This window comes from Crinia signifera, chromosome 5 (genome assembly GCF_055691185.1).
Source record: "Crinia signifera chromosome 5, ASM5569118v1, whole genome shotgun sequence".
Classification (NCBI taxonomy): Eukaryota; Metazoa; Chordata; class Amphibia; order Anura; family Myobatrachidae; genus Crinia; species Crinia signifera.
The window spans coordinates 243,999,780-244,021,208 of NC_139221.1; the positions used below are offsets into that span (position 1 = coordinate 243,999,780).

At 43.7% G+C, this 21,429-nt stretch overlaps 1 protein-coding gene across 3 annotated transcripts in view; it reads left to right on the forward strand.

The window, feature by feature from the left end:
* The first annotated feature begins 2,592 nt into the window (after positions 1 to 2,592).
* Positions 2,593 to 21,429, forward strand: part of SGO1 (shugoshin 1) — a 31,142-nt gene continuing 12,305 nt past the window's right edge. The window contains exons 1-6 of one of the 3 annotated variants that reach the window (XM_083188750.1): positions 2,593 to 2,697; positions 8,853 to 9,014; positions 9,096 to 9,292; positions 11,889 to 11,993; positions 12,421 to 12,491; positions 20,464 to 20,609. In XM_083188750.1, coding sequence (XP_083044876.1) covers positions 8,873 to 9,014; positions 9,096 to 9,292; positions 11,889 to 11,993; positions 12,421 to 12,491; positions 20,464 to 20,609 — 661 coding nt within the window. In that variant the 5' untranslated portion in view covers positions 2,593 to 2,697; positions 8,853 to 8,872. Of the gene's footprint in view, positions 2,771 to 8,852; positions 9,015 to 9,095; positions 9,293 to 11,888; positions 11,994 to 12,420; positions 12,492 to 20,463; positions 20,610 to 21,429 lie in introns of all 3 variants that reach the window. The other 2 variants (XM_083188751.1, XM_083188749.1) reach the window with 2 other exon arrangements.

The window sequence follows — 21,429 nt, forward strand, 5'->3', positions numbered from 1 at the left end:
AAATGGACTGAGTCCATTTTAACATGGAATTCAATGGGAAAAAGGGGTCCTTTTCATACCCCTACTATCCAAGTGGGCATGGAGTTGGATATAAACCTGTGGCGAGCGTAGCGAGCCACCGAGCCCGAAGCGTGGCGAGCGTAGCGAGCCCCGCGAGGGGACACGGAATACCGTCCCCTCGCGGGGCTCGCTTCGCTCGCCACGCTTCGGGCTCGGTGGCTCGCTACGCTCGCCACAGGTTTATATCCAACTCCATGCCCACTTGGATAGTAGGGGTATGAAAAGGACCCCTTTTTCCCATTGAATTCCATGTTAAAATGGACTCAGTCCATTTTAACATTGATTCCTATGGAAAAATCGGGTCATCGCATCCGATGGTCGCATGCGATGCGATGCGATGCGATATCGTATCGCATCGCATCTGATTGTATGCCTTAACTTAAGGCATACAATCAAAAAATCGGACGCCCAGATAACTCACAAGTACCATATATTTTTATGAATTATGGTCATTAACAATTAATTCATTGCTCTATATATATACCTATATGTGTCCTTGGTTATAACACTATTTGTCGCTGAACCCTTATCCTGCACTAAATATCTTTTCACTACAAGTAACTTACCATTACTTTTTATATTTAAGGGATAGCTGACACCCTTGGAAGTAAGGGGTGTTGATATATGTACTGTCATATACACCATTTAGAGACTCACAAGTGGCGCCACACACCAATCCACTAACATATACAGTATATATATATTAATCCCCCCTGCAGTTACCCAATGACCAAGTTTATACTGCCTTTTCTCTGTGTTTTGACAGTGTAATATTCTCCCGTGCAGTTTGCCACCAGTAATGACAAGTGGGAGGGGGCCCCCCTGTCTAAAGTAATCCGGACCTCCCCGAACGTTTAATCTGGCCCTGCCAGCATATGTAAGGCTGCGCTGAGCAACTTTACATATGTGTGCACGCTGGGAAGGAGATGGGCGGGCAGCTGACATCACAGGATGCCAGCTGCCCCCCTCCCCCACTTCATGGCCTCATTAGCATGGTGAACACCCAACGTTCTCATGGGTACGCCCATGAAACGCGGGGCGATCCCATATGGTGAGGCTGCCCGGCACCCCCCCCCCCCCCCCCTGCGCTTTGTTGGGTGCACGCATCCTGCGTATGTACATCTGCAGAAATGTGCATGTGCATATCGCAAACATCAGACCCCATGCGAACACAGGCTTTAAACACCGCCCGCACAAACGCTGTTCCCCCACATGTGTGCAAATGTATAAACATCCATTCACAGCTTGTGAGCGGGGAGGAAATCATTTGATGGTTGCTGTTTCTGGAACCCCTCCATTAAAATCCAGACTGCGCATGTGCGCGTTCATAAATGGCAGGCTGTCCACCGCAGGGTTGTGGGTAGCGGAGGATAGGCAAATGTTTAGTGCAGTTTAGTTTTTCAAAAGTAGGCAAGTTGGGTGTAGTGATATAAATCCCACCTATTTTGGTGTTGGTTCTGCCTATATTTGATTTGTTAAACATTTTCCAGTGCAATTTTTAGTTCCCAATCTGCCCTTGCACACGCAATAGAAGAGTATTATTATGTCAACAGTGAATTGGCACATATCTCTTGGTACATATCACGTGGTAGCGAATACAAACACATATCAGTATAGGACATGTACAGTGTGGTACAAGACAACTCTATTTAGGGAAACCCCACCATGATCGCATTTCCACTCCAACTTACCACCTTACAATGTATAAATGTACATAGAGCACAACATGGGATTGCCATCAGCCATCGATGATTCACAATAGGTAATGGTTTATGGCTGATGTTGAATGTTTTTGTATCGATGGTAGAGAAGTAGATGGTTTCCCTCCATCAATGACACAGAATAAACGTTTTTTTTGAAAGGTGCCGAACACGAGCATTGCTACGCCCTTAACACCCGTGAAGATCCGCCACCAGGCAAGTGATTGGACCGTGGCCTAGGGATGGCCATCGGCCATCGATGATTAGAAATCATCGATGGTTTATGGCCGATGTCGAATAGTTTTGCCATCGATGGGGGAGAACCAGATGGTTTCCCACCATCGATGTAAAGCTTAAACGAATAGTTTCGTTTTTGCTTTTTCCCTAAAGTGCCGGGACACGGAGCATAGCTCCTACCCCGACACCCGCGAAGCCCCACACCCGTGTTTTGATTGGCCGAGAGGCCAATCAATCAAACACAATGGATGACCATCGATATGTAAAAATATCGATGGTCATCCATTGCATAGTTTAGCACCATCGATGGCCAGTTGCCGAATTGCCATCGATGCCAACCATCGATGGCAATGGCAACGATGGCCATCCCTACCGTGGTCGTGGGACATTCACTGAAAGACCCTAGATGACCTTTAAATGGGTGAAACGATCGATGGTTTCACATATTAACTAAGTTGTTGACCATCGACTGTGAGCGCGTCGATGACTGTCCCTAGCACAGAGTCTAACCGTTCCACAACAAACATGGCTCCAGATGATGACAACCCTCATAAAATAACTTCCGGATCAAATGTGGATCATTTCCTTTGTTCCGATCACGTGACCTTGCTTATCTGGCCAATCACAAAGCACGGCGCCGTGAGTTTGAACTGACGTCTGTATACTGGCTTCGTTGTGCTGTGTGTACTGTGTTACTGAGGTACAGCCAGCGGCTTTTTCATCTGTGGTGTGAGGAGACTGAGCACTAGCGCCGGGCGGGGGACGTGGGGCAGGTAATGTGATACAGGGACAGTGGTAGAGTATAACGGTGCCGCGACAATGCTGCACACGCCCGTGCCTGCTGCCTACAGCCGACCCGTAGTCTTTGCTGCAGCACAGGCGGCTTACTACTCCGGTCTTACTGTGTGTGTTACTGCCATTATATCGCTGCCATAGCCGTGCCGCCGTGTATTACTGTTGGTCAGTATGATACAGACTAGCGTGTCATGATGTCTACAGTGAACTCTGGGATGCTATGTACAGGGCCGGCAACAAATCTTAGGGCCCCGAATCACCCCCCACCACCATCAAACGCTATCAACCCCCTCTCCTGCTGGGACAGAAGCTGGATGCACTCCCTCACCCTGCACTATATCACACTCCACCTCCCCCTGCAGCTTGTGTTCTAATACACCAACGCGCTTCCTCACCCTGCGTTATATCACACTGATGCACTCCCTCACCCTGCCGCCTGGTTATCACTGATTCACCCCCTCACCCTGCGACCTTGGCTATCTAACACTGATGCACCCCATCAATCTGCGATCTGGGCTATGTAAAGGCCCCCTTACACTTGTCAACTTATTGTCTCAACAAATTGAACCTGATTGACTCGAGATTTATCCTATGTGCAGGAGGTTCAATCTCTTCCAATCTCTTGGTTATACTCAATGGCACAGGATTGTGGATTGTGTCCTACACATCAGGCACATAAGATTTTGTCAGACGGCACATCAGATCTCATCAGATAAATTGACTCAAATTGGATGAAATCTCACAAAATCTCACAAGTGTAAGGGGCCCTTAACACTGACGCACTACCTCCGCTCACTCACCCTGTGGCGCCTCTATCACTAAAACACTCTCACGCTGCGGCCTATGCTGTACCACTCTGACACGCTCCATTACCCTCCACCACCGCAGGCTAATCTGTTGCTGCTAGTGAGTAACCCACGTACCCTGTGGCATAACCCTTAAGGCCCCCATACACTATGCAATTTGGTCAAGATTTCACCAGATTCAGATGGATCGATCAGTGAAAACGGGCCAAATCGCAGGTCTAGACACCGGGTCCGACTCGATGCGCGGTCCCGTGCGTATTGGATCAGAGTCGGGAGGTCGGACCGGCTGCACGTACGACTTGCTAAATCTAATGTGCAGCCGGGCAGGGGACGCTGCAAGGTGGCTGGCGGGGGGCACAGAGGCGGCGGATGCTGGCTAGGGTAACAGAGAGCTTGGCAGGGGGAGCAGGGAGCTGTCAGTGGTGTGCTGCAAGAAAAAAAAAAACATACAATGAATGGGCAGCCTTTGATTGGCTGAGAGCGCGCTCAGCCAATCACTGGCTGTCCATTCATTGTATGGGCTTTTTTTTTCCTTGCAGCACTGAAAGCAAAGCTCCCTGCTCCAGCTCCCCCTGCCCGGAGTGAAGTCTGATAACTGAGTGGGGGGCCACTTTTGGAGCCCCTCAGATCATCAGGGCCCGGGACGTCTGTCCCCTTTGACCCCCCCCAGTTGTTGCGAGGTCTGGCTTTGTACATCTCTATGTATACACACATATCATTCTGTGCAGTGGAATTTGCTGCACTACATGAGAACATATATACATACCTGGTGAGGTGCTGACTTTGGGAAGTGCATACACACTTGCCAATGCCTGCTGGGAAGGGTGCTATGGCACCAGAGGGAAAAAGGGTGGGGAGAGGGTATTCAACGGTGTGCGTGATCCCGCATCATTAACGATATTCTGTGTACACCATAGAGGTCATGAGATGGTTAATGATATAGCTCAGAAGGGCTCTTCTGAGCCATATTTTTTACTGTCTCATCTAGTGTGTATGGGACTTTGCCGTAGTAAGTTTCCCAGTTTTCTATCTGTGTAGCCCTTTGTTAGGAAGGATCAGTACATATGCACAGCTTTGCTATATTTTAAAGATGCATTTCTGCAGCAGGTCAGCTCCATGTTAAGGCCCCCATACGCTACTGCAAGTAATCGCATGTGATACCGTGCCAGCGAGATGCAGGTTTGTATATGATACACCATATGCATTCCTTTCGCATATGATGTATACTATGCTATGTCATTAACTGCCAGAGGATCAGACAAATCCTTGTGGTAGCCATGGTTATCTCTAGGTCCGATGCGCATGAGATCGCAGATTGGATCCAGGGGGAAAACACTTTTTGAACAATTTATCTGGCTTGATAAGTCGAAATAGTGTTTAAAAAAAAAAAAAATCGAGAACTTTTAATTCCTTTCAAAATGATGTAGGAGGTTATTGTATTCACTTGTTCTTGATTCCTGAAGCCACGGATTGTGGGACAGTTCCATTAAAACCACTGTTGGGTCATTTCATGTCCGTTCACCCAAACCATGGCACAGGCTCCAATATATGGAGGTCTTTAGATTGGGAATTTTGCCAGCAGAGGCTTCAGATACCCATTTCATCATGGAAACTCAACAGGACTAATTATTCAGATAATAGATCCAGTGTAGGATCTTTTTTTTTTTCCCTCTGATTTTATACAGATAATGAAACCAGTATAAAGCTGGATGAAAATTATCTGTCCAATCTTTCTGGTTAGAGTGAAAATCTGGTAATGGTTTAGAGCAGTGGTCTCCAACCTGCTTTGGGGCTTGAGCTACTTAAAACCAAATAAACCGCCTGAAAAGCTACTAAATAAAAACAAAACAAAAGAAATCTGCGTAATAATCTAAAAATGCCCTTTACACATTATGCCACACACTGTAATGCCCCAGACACAATATGCCACACACTGCAATGTCCAATTCTTCGCATACATACCTCCCAACACTGGAGACAGAGGAGAAGTTAGGGGGCGTGACCTACTATCGTGGTACTCTTGCGAGGCCACATCCCCATTTTTTCCCCTATGGGGGTATGGTTAGTGCTCTGAGAGCTGCTGACCATGCTCCCAGCCTCTCTGAATAGACGCTGTGCCATATATACACACACCACCAGCAGTGCCAGTTACACAATACCCGCAATAATGCCAGAAACACAATGTCCCCCAGCAGTGGCAGATAATGCCCCATATTGTGGTGCCATTCTAAATACTTTTGCGGTACTATGCGCGCCAAAAAAGGTGTAGCCACATGGGGTGCGGCCGTAGGTGGTGTGATACACATATGCCCCTTATAGTGCAGTGCCAAATACACATATGGCCCCAATAGTGCCAAGTATGCCCCTCATGGTGCCAGGTATGCCCCCACAGTGCCTGAAACATATGCCCTCATTGTGCCATAATTTCCCAGCAGCACAACTCACCGTTGTCGCTGGTGCTTGGGAGAGGAGAGTCTGGTGTCCGCCACCGCTGCTTCCCTGAGGGGAGGAGAGCACAGCACATTGTGCGTCTCTCCTCTTCCCTCACTGTGTCACTGTGACTAGGCCATCTGCTAATCAAAGCTTGCGGGCCGGCGCCTGTTGGCTGCCGGCCCGGGAGCTCTGATTGGCTGACGTCACAGTGAGGGGAAGGAGAGATGCGCAATGCGCTCTCCTCTCCTTGGGATGGAAGCGGTGGCGCATGGAGAGACAGGCGGGCGGTCGGCTGCAGTGTGGTCGAGCCACCCAGATCACTACCGCAAGCTACCAGTAGCTCGCAAGCAACGGGTTGGCGACCATTGTTTTAGAGCATTTGACCATTTGCTCCCACACCCTGGCAAACAGGAAACATGGTCATTTTGAAAAAAATTGTTTAATCCCTGTAATCTAACCAATTTATCAGAATCACTGTTTTCTAGCATTTGGGAGCAAATGGTTGATTGTCATTTGTTGAAATTATTACCAGATTTCTGCACCAACCAGGAAGATTGGACAGATTATAATGTGTATCCAGACTTTCTCCTTCGAATTAAAAACAAATAATGAAAATTTATGGGGTAATATAATTTGGGTGCCGGATGTGGTCCCGACAGGCATTTACCAGACGTCGGGATCCCAACTGTCAAAACAGACAGCCGGGTTCCGGACGGCCGTCTGCTATTTTCCCTAGTGGGGGTCCACGACCGCAAGGGTCTTAGTTGCGCTCACAATGCTGTCTGGTTCCGGCCAGTCGGGATCCTGACTTCGAGCTAATAACTGTCGGGATCTCGACTGTTGGACCCCTGTACCACACCCATATAATTTGATGCCTCCAGGTAATGCTAAAGTAAAATTGATATCCCACTCATGCAGTCCTCTTGCTGTACCTGCTGCTTCATTGCCTTATGACAATCTTTGCATATGTTTAACAGAATTCTTATAGAACTGATTATAGTTCTATGTAACTGTTCTTGCAATTTAATTATGAATATGTGAAGGGCAACTGCAGTCTGCAGCTCTCGACATGGGATACGGTCATTGGGTCACCAGCAAGTTGTTAGACAGTCACTAGGTCGACATGAGTTAGGTTGACAATCAAAAGGTCGACATGGGGTTTTTCGAGCTGACATGTGCCGACAGGCGGTATTTCATGCCCTGCCATCCACTAGGGCGTGGTGGGAGGATAAAATAGCATGGCGAGCACACGCGATGCACTTTAACCTGTGTCCATGTCGACATTCCGGTGAAAAACCCCATGTCAACCTAATGACCCTGACGACCTACTCATGTCGACCTTCCTGCATGTCAACCTAGACACATGTCGACCTAATGACTGTCTTAACAACTTGCTGGTGACCAACTGATCAACACCCCTGGACATTTAGGGCAATGTCATACATAAAAGAAGGTCTTGTTGACAAAGTAGAAAGTGTACTCTTTGAGGGAGCTTACAATGAAATGCAAAATGTCCTTGTCATAGTATGTAGTGTGTTATTTATTTAAGCGGGATGCATTGTACACCATTTCACCATGGCTAAAGTTAACACAGTTCAGGTCCATAGTTAAGGTCCAGACACTCTGAGCGATTTTCAGCCTAGTGATTTTCCCCATCATCACTCACCATACACCCTGGACCTTTAATTTGACAGTAGAATCCATTGTACTGGTAGCAAGTGTTACAGCCTGAATAGATTGTAGCATTCAAAAACATTAAATGTGGAATTCTGTAATTTACTTATAGAATCCATTTAATTTGCACTTTTCAAACCACTTTTGTATGTATTTATACTGAAAAACTAGATCTAGGTTTTATACAATGAACTACATACCACCTTGGGCCAATAAAATTTGGGGATAATCTGTTGAATAGGTGAGTTCCCACTTGTTAACCCCTGATTTTCGATGCTAGCAAGACTAATTGCATAGCCTTTCCCCTCAGGGTTGACACCACAGATAATGTTACACACTATTCTTCAACAATTACTTTACCACCATAAACTGAAGATACCGGTCTCTTACATATTTCCCTTGTTCTGTTTACATAAGTGCCCTTGCCATAGAGCCAGCTGACTGATGTGGCCTCCACAAATAGCAAGTTGCTGAGCGTTCTGAGTGATGCTAGATCGCTCAAAACGCTCAGTAAGATTCCTCAGCGCACAGCGATGTATCAGCGCTGTGTGCTGAACGATCTTTCAGGGCCAGTGTTCTCTAGTGAGAACACTGACCCTGCTCAGTGATTAGGAGATTAATATCCAGCGTGATATTATTAGCTGGGCTATCGCTATGCCCCTAAACAGGGCGCGATGTAGGGACATTTTCTAAGCAGTCTAGTGAGATCGCTTAGAACACGCTCGGAAATTGCTGTTGCCCCCACGAGACAAATTGTCAGTCACAATCGCTGTTTGAGTCAATAGTTGGACAGCATGGCGTTGAGTTGGTTTACCATGGATGTCATCAATTATTCTGTTTAGAGTTGAGTGTTTTGGGACTGGATGTGTTTGCTTGTGAGTTCCCTTGGTTGCGCTTCCCTGGCCAATAATTCTGAGAAGTAAATGTCATGAAAACTCACGTAGAAGTGCTTTGTTTCAGCTACTAGGTACCAGAACAGAGGAAAACGAAATAAAACCATTCATTTATATTATGTCATTTGGGATGGATATGGTATTTTTAGTATGTCACAATTGTGTTTATTTAGTAAGATTGTAGTTATGTTGGACAGCACATGATGTATTCTGTGAGCTACTACTTGACCTGTATTTTCTCTTTGCTGTTACAGTGCACCGAGCCTCTGGAAAGATGGCAAAAGAAAGATGTCTTAAAAAGACCTTTCAGGACAGCCTTGAAGACATAAAGGAACGTATGAAAGAGAAGCGAATAAGAAAACTAGCAAAGGTGGCCACAGTCAAAAAGGGATTAGCTACAAAAGCAAAGATAATCAGTAAGAGACTCATCCAATTGAATTTATAGAGATACTCTTGCAATATTTACCTTTGTTAATGCTTCTATCTCCTTTCTACAGACAATGGCGCTGCAACAGTACAGAGCTTTCAAGCTAATAACCAAGCTCTTGCTCAAGCTCTCGAAGCCGAAAAATCCAAGTGTAGACAAGCACAAGATCTTATCCTTCATTTAAAGAGGGAGCACCAGAGATTAATGTTTGAGATCTTCCTTTTAAGAAGAAAGCTTAACATGCAACAGGGAAACAATTCATCAGAAGTGAGTGTTAATTCATTCAGAATTGCTGATTTTTACATAATTTACTTAACAAGTGCACTGTATGTCCTGGTCTTAATGCTGCCTGAGTCCAGCGGCCTTCCGGACTTGGATGTTTTTTTAAAGGAGCAATCACTTACAAGGCATAGTTTTGCCTTGTAAGTTATTGCCCCTTAACAAAAAAAATTCCACGTTTGTCCAGCATCCTGTACTGCTGCCGAACTTACCTTGTTCTGTTTTTAAAATTGTTTTTGTTTTAGCTAGCCTAGGCACACAACAACTTAGATTATTTTATCTCTGCAAATTTCTTTAAAATCTAGGAGCCAGGATGAAAATGTAGGAGCCAGATATTCTAATAATAGGGACAGTGCGCACCCAAAAAAAATATTGATGCCCATTACCTATACCACACGCCGTAATGTCCATTACACATTTATACCAAACATCGTAATGCTCAGTACACAATATGCCACACACTGTAATGCCTATATCGTATAATACCACATGCCATAATTACATATAATGCCACATAAGTTCCGCTACCTACATGCTCATTGCTATGTGTTTCATGCTTGATGCCAGGGGTTAACATGCTCTGCCAGGGGTAAATTCTTGCTGCTTTGGGGATAGCCTGCTCATTGCCAAGGAGCTACATGCTATGCCAGGGGTAAGATGATGTGGAAGAGAGGGAGGGAGTGAGGTGAGAAGGCAGTTCTTAACTCCGGGGAGAAGAAGCTGTGTTAAAAGGCAAATTACCAGGTCGACATGCTACCCCGGGAATTTGCCTTGGCATTGAGGTCCATCTCTGCAATCCCTGGCATTAAAATGTCTGGTAAAAGCCGGGTATTTCACACGGCCAGTGTAAACATAGCATAATATTGAGGTTGCAAGTGATCATAGACAAAGCATATAAATGCATTTTTGTTCACTAGACCGTTTTTTTTTTTTTTGTAGCAGTTTACACTGACCAGAGTCCTGGGTCCTCCAGGCAAAAAACCCAAGTTTTTAGGCTGGTTGAAAAGGGGGTACTAGTTAGTCAAGGGTTCCTGCAACAGATAGCTTGGAGGTACGTTTAAGGATATTACTTATCTCCTAAACATCTTTGTTAAACAGAAAAGGTTGGTAGGCTTATTCTGGTGGAATTGCTATCCGTCTCTGGACTTACACCCCATTCACCTGGTTTAGGTTGAACTGGACCGAAGGGTGAAAGCAAAGCAGTCTGTGGGGTAAATTTACTAAAGATGAAAAAGTGATGTTGCCCATAGCAACCAGTCAGATTCTGTCTATCATTTCTCTATTGCATCCTAGAAAGATAGGCATAATCTTATTGGTTGGTATAGGCAACATAGCCTCCTGTTTTAAAAGCTTTAATTAATGTACCCCCTATAAGTGCAACATATTTGTGTTAACGCCTGCAACAGTGTTGGGAAGAAATTCCCTTTTATAGAAATAATGCTTAGCAAATGTCTGAAATTATGGAGAAAATAAAAGAACATAGAATTTTTATTCAAAATGAGTACAATGAGACTAAATGATTTAGAATCTTGACAAATGGAGCTCTATACACTTTGAAACACAATCTTGGCGGAATGTTACAATGCAGTTAATACTGCATAATTGTGTATACAGTGGAATTTTATGTCTGTACGATTTAGTGAAAAACTTGGCAGTCAAAAAAGACTGAAAAATAATTCCTGGTAACATGATTTTAGATCTCCAGTAGTGGTCACTTTCACCATGATACGTTACTTGCAAATATGATTTCTTTTTTTAATCCCTACTTATCTTATACTCTTTACATTGGATCGCTTTTTTTTTTTTTTTTTTTTTTTTTCTGTAAAAATCATAGTAATTAAGTTTAAGGTATTGGAGTATTTGTCAGTGTATATGTCATACATGTATCAACACACGTGTCTATTTTCCCATGTGTGACATTTGTAGTTCACAGAACCTGGCTGCCTCACTTGGTGTGCTTGTGGATGGGATGAAAAAATACATGGACCGGACTTAATTTATTACAATGTTTCTGTTGTCTGTATGTGAGTCATGATTATTTTGCTCCATATTTTATATAGTGTTCATTCTAGCACCCGCTATCTTTGAAAACCCATGCAGTTCCTCTTCTCTGCCTGGGGTGTTGCTGTTTGTATTGCATCTAGCACAATGTGGTCTGTATATCAGCACTTATATGCAAACCAGTGCTGTGCTAGAAACACCACAGCAGACAGCGACACCCCAGGCAGGGAAGAGGAACTGCATGGGTTTTCAAAGATAACTGGTGCTAGAATGAACACTATTATATACACATTGTCAGTGCAGATTACCAATGTGCTTTATGCAGATGTTCCTAGACCATGGGTCTACAAACTGTGGCCCTCCAGATGTTGTGAAACTACAAATCCCAGCATGCCTTGCCACCGTTTTGCTATAAGGGAGTGTTAAAAGCACTGTATTAGTTAAATGTTTTGTAGCTTAATACTTTCAAAAGCAAGTATGACTTGCTGTTTTAGAAGTAGTTTTGGAAACAAAGGGCCTGATTTATCCAAACTTATACCATGTGCTGCTTTAATGAATCAAATAATTTGTTTTGTCTTTCCAGTCCAAATTGGCATCCTTGAGAGAAATTATTACCAAAGTCACTCACAACTTGTTAGAGACTGCAAACCTCCTTGGCCCCGCACATGCCTTGTGTTCCAGTGATTCCGTGAGTATCAGATACCGAATATTGTGCATGACAACTTGAATACAGGAACTGCAATGGTTCTTGCTTTCATTTGCTTTGTGATTTTGAATAATGAAACATTGTTCTTGCGCGCCTGGTTTATTGCTTCAAATGTTTTTTGCTTCAGACTGATGGGCACATACATCAGCGTCTCCCAATGCCCCGCCCATGGCCTGCGATTAATCATCGGGAAAATTACATTTAGTAAAAGTGCCTGATTTGTCAATACCTTTTGATTTCAGTAATTCATATTTTGTATTAAATATTCCCGATTCCCTGATCCATCTGTTGGGGTGGGGGTTAGATTGGGGCGTTGCTCAATACATTGATGATGAAAATGACATTGTGACACTTTTTATACCGCTGTTTATTTCATAACTGTGTCAATTGCTTTGTTTTTGTACACCAGAACTCCACAAGCACTCCATCTACTGTAGGGAACAAGTGCTCACCACCAGCTGGGACTGCTGCTGACAATTTGTGAGTTTCATCAGTTAATACTGTGTAGGTTTGGGGCAATACCTTAACCCCTTCACGACATTTGACGTATATATACGTCATGGCCGGGAAGTACTTCCCGACCGTTGACGTATATATACGTCATGGCTTAAAACTGTCACTGCGTCTAGAGACGCAGTGACAGAGGGACGATGTCTGCTGTCCCTGACAGCAGACATGTCCGTGCATGCCCAGGGGGGGCGGCGATGCCGCCCCCCCGTCGGCGATCGCTGTGATTGGCTGTTCATTGTGAACAGCCATTCACAGCGTTTTCTGTGTCACCGGCGAATAACGTTCGCCGGTGACACGGGATCGGAGGTGATTGGTGCTGTAAAGTACAGCACCAATCACCGCGGGGTGTAAGGGTGACACTGGTGTCACCCCACCTCACCCCTCCCGCCCCCAAAGGCCGTGATTGGTTCGTCGGACCGACGGACCAATCACAGCCATGGAGGGGGGTTTAAACTAACGGTGACTGCACTGCAGACGCCATTCCGGTCTGGAATAGCGTGCAGTGCGGTCACCGTGCCCAGCTGCCGCCTATACTGACCAGAACCCATCCAAAATACTTACCTGATCATTGAGATTGCTTATGCTTGTGACATCTTGTGACATCCTGTGACATCTTGTGCTGCTGCGATTTATTAGATAGAGAGAGAGTTAGAGAGATAGAGAGAGATAGAGAGAGATAGAGAGAGATAGAGAGAGATAGAGAGGCCTAGTGCTATATTTTGTGCTGCTGCAGTGTGATAGAGCTATAGAGAGAGATAGAGAGAGAGAGATAGAGAGAGAGAGATAGTGACAGATTGTGCTATATATTTTTTATATAACTGAAAGAGATAGAGAGAGATAGAGAGAGATAGAGAGGCCTAGTGCTATATTTTGTGCTGCTGCAGTGTGATAGAGCTATAGATAGATAGAGAGAGATAGAGAGAGAGAGATAGAGAGATAGTGACAGATTGTGCTATATATTTTTTTTATAACTGACTGCTGCCCCCCCTTTTGTGCTGATCAGTATAATTTAACTGATCAGCAACTTTTTGGGGGCGCAGGTTTTTTTTTATATATAGATATACCTGTCAGTGCTGCTGCTGCAGTGTCAGAGTGATAGATAGTGAGAGATAGAGAGATAGAGAGAGATAGTGACAGAGAGTGATAGAGAGTGCTAAATTTTGTGTCTGCTGCCCCCGCCTTTTGTGCTGATCACTATATCTGAGGTGATCAGCAACTTTTTAGGGGTGCAGAGGTTTTTTTTTTTTATATATACCTGTCAGTACCACCAAAGGTTGTGCACCTGCTGCCCCTCACTGGTAATCAGTGTCGCATCACTGATCACCTTTTTTTATTTTTTGTGAGTGCTGTGGGGTCTTTTTTACATTTTTTTTTTTACACACACTGTGATTTTGTGTGTGTCCTGTGGCCACTGTGCGCTGATCAGTGACGTACATCACTGATCAGCTTTTTCGGCACAGGGTTGATCTATTTTATTTTTTTTTTAATCAAATTCCTGTTGCCTTTGAGCGCTGTTCAGTGACGGACGTTACTGACCAACATCTGTGCTCAATTTTTGGCGCAGGACCTTTTTTTTTTTTTAACCCCTTCCATTTTTTTTTAACCCCTTCCATTTTTTTTTTTTAACCCCTTCCATTTTTTTTTTTTAACCCCTTCCATTTTTTTTTTTTAACCCTTCAATTTTTTTATTTTTTTATTTTTTTTTTTTTCTGCACTACATACATACACACTACATACCCCCCGGGTTGAAATAAAGTTTGTACCCCCCCCTACACTATACACGTGTTGAAACATTTCACTACCAGTAACACAAAAATATAAATGGCATCCCAAATGTCATCCCAAATGTCGTCCCAGTCATCCAGGAGAATGTATTCGGTGGAGGAGGCATATGCCATGCTTGCCTCTGACTCTGACACAGCAAGTGAGGCAAGCGGGGAATTTGAAGGATTTGTCTTAAGCTCCTCTTCCTCCTCTGATGATGAGGGACCCCCTCAAAGACGCCCCCGTAGAGCAGCTGAGACCCCCCCCCCAATAATTGATCTCGTATGGACCCCACCACCAGACAATTTTGAGCCCCAGGTTCCTGAGTTTTTGGCCATCCCAGGAATCCAATTTGATTCAACAGGTCTCAGAGAAATTGACATTTTTAAATTATTTTTCTCTGATGATTTTATAAATTTAATGGTGGACCAAACTAATTTATATGCCCAGCAGTTTATTGCTCAAAACCCCACGTCATCATTTGCTAGGTGGACCCCTGTAGATGCAGTAGAGATGATGACGTTTTGGGGTCTGGTGTTACATATGGGCATAGTAAAAAAGCCACAAATTAGGCAATATTGGAGTACAGATGTTCTGTACAGCACCCCATTTCACCGTATGGCCATGCCCCGGGCTCGTTTTGAGGCAATCCATAAATTTATACATTACACCGATAATGCACAGTGCCCACCCAGAGATGATCCCACCTTTGACAGGCTATTCAAAGTCAGGCCGGTCATTGATCATTTCAGTGCCAAATTTGCAGAGCTATACATCCCTGATAAATGTATTAGTATCGACGAGTCCCTTATACATTTTAAAGGAAGGGTTAAATTCCGCCAGTACCTTCCCAGTAAGAGGGCAAGGTATGGGATAAAAATGTATAAGCTGTGTGAAAGCACCACAGGGTACACCCACAAGTTTAGGGTATATGAAGGGAAGGATTCAAGAATTGAACCACCAGAATGCCCCCCCTCCCTCGTAGGTGTTAGTGGAAAAATTGTCTGGGATTTAATGCACCCCTTCCTGGATAAGGGTTATCACCTCTATGTGGATAACTTTTACACTAGCATCCCCCTGTTTAAGGCCCTTGGTTCAAGAGGTACAGCAGCTTGCGGTACTGTGCGCAAGAACCAAAGAGGCCTCCCCAAAACGCACATTGCCCAAGTAATGAGAAGGGGTGAAAGCAGGGGAATATGCACCGAAAATATGTTGTTGGTCAAATATAAGGACAAGAGGGATGTCCTTATACTGACAACAATTCATGGAGACAGTACCACCTCCATCCCTGTACGAGGTACCAGTACCCACACCTCAAAACCAAATTGTATCCTAGATTACAATAAGTACATGGGTGGAGTGGATCTTTCAGATCAGGTACTGAAGCCGTACAGTGCCCTGCGGAAAACAAATATCTGGTACAAGAAGCTGGCCGTGTATATCATCCAGATGGCACTGTATAACGCTTACGTGCTATTCCGTTCTACCGGCCAGAGGGGGACATTTATGCACTTTCAAGAGGAAGTCATAAAGAGCCTAACATTTGGGAATCAGCAGGCAGAGGGCCCCAGTACTTCTAGTACTGGCCCCCGTATTGTACCAGGGCAGCATTTTCCCAACGAAATCCCCTCCACTGCAAGAAAGGGCAGGACACAAAAAAGGTGCAAAGTTTGCTATAAAAAGGGAATAAGAAAGGAAACTATTTTCCACTGTGAAACTTGCCCCGACAAACCCGGCCTATGTATAAAGGAGTGTTTCAAAATATACCACACATCGATGGATTATTAGGTTCATCATTTCACCGTGCATCGGGGGTCTTGCTAATGCCACATAGCACCCACCATTCATTCCACCAGAATCTGAGCTGCAAAATCCAAAAATCACTCCTTCCCTTCTGAGTCCTGCCATGCACCCAACTGGTATTTTTTGGTCACATGTGAGGCATTGCCGTACTCTGGAGAAATGGGGGCACAGATTTTGGGGTGCTTTGTCTCCTTCATTCCTTGTGAAAATGAAAAATTTTGAGCCAGAAGTACATTTTTGTGTAAAAAAATGTAATTTTTCATTTTCACAGCCCAGTTGTACCAAAATTGGTGAAACCCCTGGGGGTTTGAAATGTACACTATACCCCTAGATGAATTCCTTGAGGGGTGTAGTTTGCAAAATGGGGTCACTTGTGGGGGGGTTCCACTGTATTGGCAATGCAACATAGCACCCACCATTCATTCCACCAAAATCTGTGCTGCAAAATCCAAAAATCACTCCTTCCCTTCTGAGTCCTGCCATGCACCCAACTGGTATTTTTTGGTCACATGTGAGGCATTGCCGTACTCGGGAGAAATTGGGGCACAGATTTTGGGGTGCTTTTTCTCCTTCATACCTTCTGAAAATGAAAAATTTTGAGCCAGAACTGCATTTTTGTGTAAAAAAATGTAATTTTTCATTTTCACTGCCCACTTGTATCAAAATTGGTGAAACCCCTGGGGGTTTGAAATGTACACTATACCCCTAGATGAATTCCCTGAGGGGTGTACTTTGCAAAATGGGGTGACTTGTGGGGGGGTTCCACTGTATTGGTGCTTTGGGATTCTTGCTAATGCAACATGGCACCCACCATTCATTCCACCAAAATCTGTGCTGCCAAATCCAAAAATCACTCCTTCCCTTCTGAGTCCTGCCATGCGCCCAACTGGTATTTTTTGGTCACATGTGAGGCATTGCCGTACTCGGGAGAAATTGGGGCACAGATTTTGGGGTGCTTTGTCTCCTTCATTCCTTGTGAAAATGAAAAATTTTGAGCCAGAACTGCATTTTTGTGTAAAAAAATGTAATTTTTCATTTTCACTGCCCAGTTGTATCAAAATTGGTGAAACCCCTGGGGGTTTGAAATGTACACTATACCCCTAGATGAATTCCCTGAGGGGTGTACTTTGCAAAATGGGGTGACTTGTGGGGGGGTTCCACTGTATTGGTGCTTTGGGAGTCTTGCTAATGCAACATGGCACCCACCATTCATTCCACCAAAATCTGTGCTGCCAAATCCAAAAATCACTCCTTCCCTTCTGAGTCCTGCCATGCGCCCAACTGGTATTTTTTGGTCACATGTGAGGCATTGCCGTACTCGGGAGAAATTGGGGCACAGATTTTGGGGTGCTTTGTCTCCTTCATTCCTTGTGAAAATGAAAAATTTTGAGCCAGAACTGCATGTTTGTGTAAAAAAATGTAATTTTCCATTTTCACATCCCAGTTGTACCAAAATTGGTGAAACCCCTGGGGGTTTGAAATGTACACTATACCCCTAGATGAATTCCCTGAGGGGTGTACTTTGCAAAATGGGGTGACTTGTGGGGGGGTTCCACTGTATTGGTGCAACATAGCACCCACCATTCATTCCACCAAAATCTGTGCTGCCAAATCCAAAAATCACTCCTTCCCTTCTGAGTCCTGCCATGCGCCCAACTGGTATTTTTTGGTCACATGTGAGGCATTGCCGTACTCGGGAGAAATTGGGGCACAGATTTTGGGGTGCTTTGTCTCCTTCATTCCTTGTGAAAATGAAAAATTTTGAGCCAGAACTGCATGTTTGTGTAAAAAAATGTAATTTTCCATTTTCACATCCCAGTTGTATCAAAATTGGTGAAACCCCTGGGGGTTTGAAATGTACACTATACCCCTAGATGAATTCCCTGAGGGGTGTACTTTGCAAAATGGGGTGACTTGTGGGGGGGTTCCACTGTATTGGTGCTTTGGGAGTCTTGCTAATGCAACATGGCACCCACCATTCATTCCACCAAAATCTGTGCTGCCAAATCCAAAAATCACTCCTTCCCTTCTGAGTCCTGCTATGCGCCCCACTGGTATTTTTTGGTCACATTTGAGGCATTGCCGTACTCGGGAGAAATTGGGGCACAGATATTGGGGTGCTTTGTCTCCTTCATTCCTTGTGAAAATGAAAAATTTTGAGCCAGAACTGCATGTTTGTGTAAAAAAATGTAATTTTCCATTTTCACATCCCAGTTGTACCAAAATTGGTGAAACCCCTGGGGGTTTGAAATGTACACTATACCCCTAGATGAATTCCCTGAGGGGTGTAGATTGCAAAATGGGGTGACTTGTGGGGAAAGTTCCTAACTTTTAGCACTTATGGTGCCTAGAAACCTACATGGTGCCTAAAAAAAAATCTCATAAAAAGGAGGCTCCAAAATCAAGTAGGTGCTCCTTCTATTATGAAGCCTGTGGTTTGGTCATCGTGCACACTAGGGCCACATATAGGATATTTTTGAAAACACAAGAATTGGGGGAATCAATTTTTAGTCACATTTCTCTAGTAAAATCTACTGTATTTGTTAGAAAAATGTATTAAAATTGAAACTCTGCAAAAAAAAAGAAATTTTGAAATTTCACCTACACTTTGTTTTAATTCCTGTGAAACACCTAAAGGGTTAACAAACTTCCAAAATGCTGTTTTGAATACTGTGAGGGGTGCAGTTTTTGAAATGGCATCATTTATGGGGGTGTCTCACATACAAGTCCCTCAAAGTCACATCAGAACTGAACTGGTCCCTAAAAAAATCAGTGTTTGAAATTTTCTTGAAAATTTGAGAATTTGCTAGTCATATTTGAAGCCTCCTAGTGTCCAAAAAAATGAAAAGGGGGTTGAAATAATGATGGCAACATAAAGTAGACATATGGTCTATGTTAGTTATTAACTATTTTGAGTGGTATGATTATTTGTCTCACAAGCAGAAAATTTGACATTTTGCATATTGCTAAATTTTCCATTTTTTCACGATATTTTGGTATTTTTCACAAAAAAACACAGACTGTATCGACCAAAATTTACCACTAACTTGAAGTACAATGTGTCACGAGAAAACAATCTCAAAATCACTGGGATAAGTAAAAGCAAAAAAAAGTTATCCCCACTTAAGTGAGACATGTCAGATTTGAAAAAAAGGGCTCTGTCATGAAGGCACAAACTGGCTCTGTCATGAAGGGGTTAAGAACAGAGCTGAGGTATCTGTAATAAGAGTGTAGACATGGCAGAATCCTATTACCCAACTTATAGAGGAACTACATTGTGAGCTTGCAATTGAGATGTAGATAAGGTTACAAATGACAAACTGCTAGTGATAAACTTACAAAGATTTCTATGAAAGCAAATGTGAATGTGTCGCTTGTAGCAGCTGATCAGATTTGAAGCTGTACTTTATTTGGTATTCAAGAAAATGACTTCAATTTGGCAACCAGGGGAAACTTTTTTTTTTTTTGTGTTGGCAAATGTACCACTTGATATATAGGATTGCATGTTTTTAACTGTGAGGTGTGTGCAATGGGCGGTATCGACATGCACAAGGTCTATAGTGTCTAGGTTGACATGAGTTTTGTGACATATTCGTATTTTACCAGCCATGTGGACTGGGAATAATAAAGTGTTACAGAGCAGCGATTTATCCTTGATACCTTGCCTGAGGCATACGAACCATGTAAGTGGATGTGGTACTCTAATTTGGAGCCCACATGATGAAATCTACAAATTGACACACAAAACATGACCTTTATGTCCTTTGTCGACCTTTTGTTTGCTTTGACATTTTGTAGTGTTCATTCTAGCACCCGCCATCTTTGAAAACCCATGCAGTTCCTCTTCCCTGCCTGGGGTGTTGCTGTCTGCTGTAGTGCTTCTAGTACAGTGTTGTCTGTATATCATCACTGATGTGCTAGAAAAACCACAGCAGACAACGACACCCCAGGCAGGGAACAGGAACTGCATTGGTTTTCAAAGATGGCGGGTGCTACAATGAACACTACTTTTGTCTGTGGTCCCTTTATGCCATTAACGTGATGGACACAGCGGTCTGCGGAGGGTTTTTTGCAACTTTCTACATGTGTACTGCCTCTGAGTTTATAACAAATTTCACCAGCTTGACTCTTGGAAAATGACATTCAATCTTGAATTGTAAGCAATACAGAACGGGGGGGGGGGGATGGGAGATGTAATAAGAACTTGCACCTTTTTTTGTTTGTTTTTTCTTCTTCTCCAATTCTCTGCTGCATCTGTACAGCTCCTTATCCTTTCACTATTGTTCAATAGGGAATCGGTCTGCTAGTGATAAGTCAAGCAGTGTTTACTAGTTATTGGGTTTGCCTTTTATTTGCATTTCTTTGACTGTCATAGGGGACTTCCATGTGCTCCGGTGTCTGTTGCAAGTACAAACTTTGAGCGTGTGATAGAGAGAAACTCTGTTATTGGTAAAAGAAATCTCCAAGAAGAACTTTTGAAATCCTCTGACGATTCGACAGCAGTAGACACCTTAAATAAAGGTCAGCTCTAAGAACAAAAATGTTATACTGGTAAAAAAAAAATAGAACACAATATACCAACATATATTGAAAGTTTGCCACAGTAGTGCTGAAATCACTATTCCATGATTTCTGCGCATGCGAGCGACATATCGCAGTTTCATTGCTGGCTGGGACCACAACGTAGGAGTGGTCCAGACAAGCATGCGTGGACTGCTCAGGGGGAGGGCAGCGCCAACTGCTACATGCCACACCCAGCCGCTGCAGCCCAAACATAGCCGGCATGCCTCTGGCGTAGTAGCTAGGCTTATAGCTATCTGCCTGCAATTTTGCATGCACATCGTGGGGCAGAACCTGGCGTAAGGGACCACCTTGTCTTATTTGGACTCTCTCTTAATTGGGCCCTAAGCTCAACTAAATAACTTTAGCCATTTATATAATACATTTATGTTGGTGGATGTTACTCAGAATGAATACATTTTCTATAGTCGCTACACAACTATAAATATTGAGGCTGTGATACAGTAACTATAAGTCCCATATTAGCTGTCCTGGGCTGAAACTAGACTTAAGCCCATGAATTCTACGCAATCTATAGACTTGCCGATTTGCCATATGGCCTTTGCTTCGAGCAGAAAAATGTTTAATGGATCAATGCAGCTTGTTTTGGTGGACACTGCTAGGTTTTTAGGCAATATGGGATAATGCTGTGCCCAGACATACTGACTTGAAAAAAAAATTAACTGGCTTATCAAAATATATATATATATATAATTTTTTTTTTTTTTTTTATTTATGGGCAGCTTAAATCTTAAACTACGTCCAAGACATTAGGTCTAGT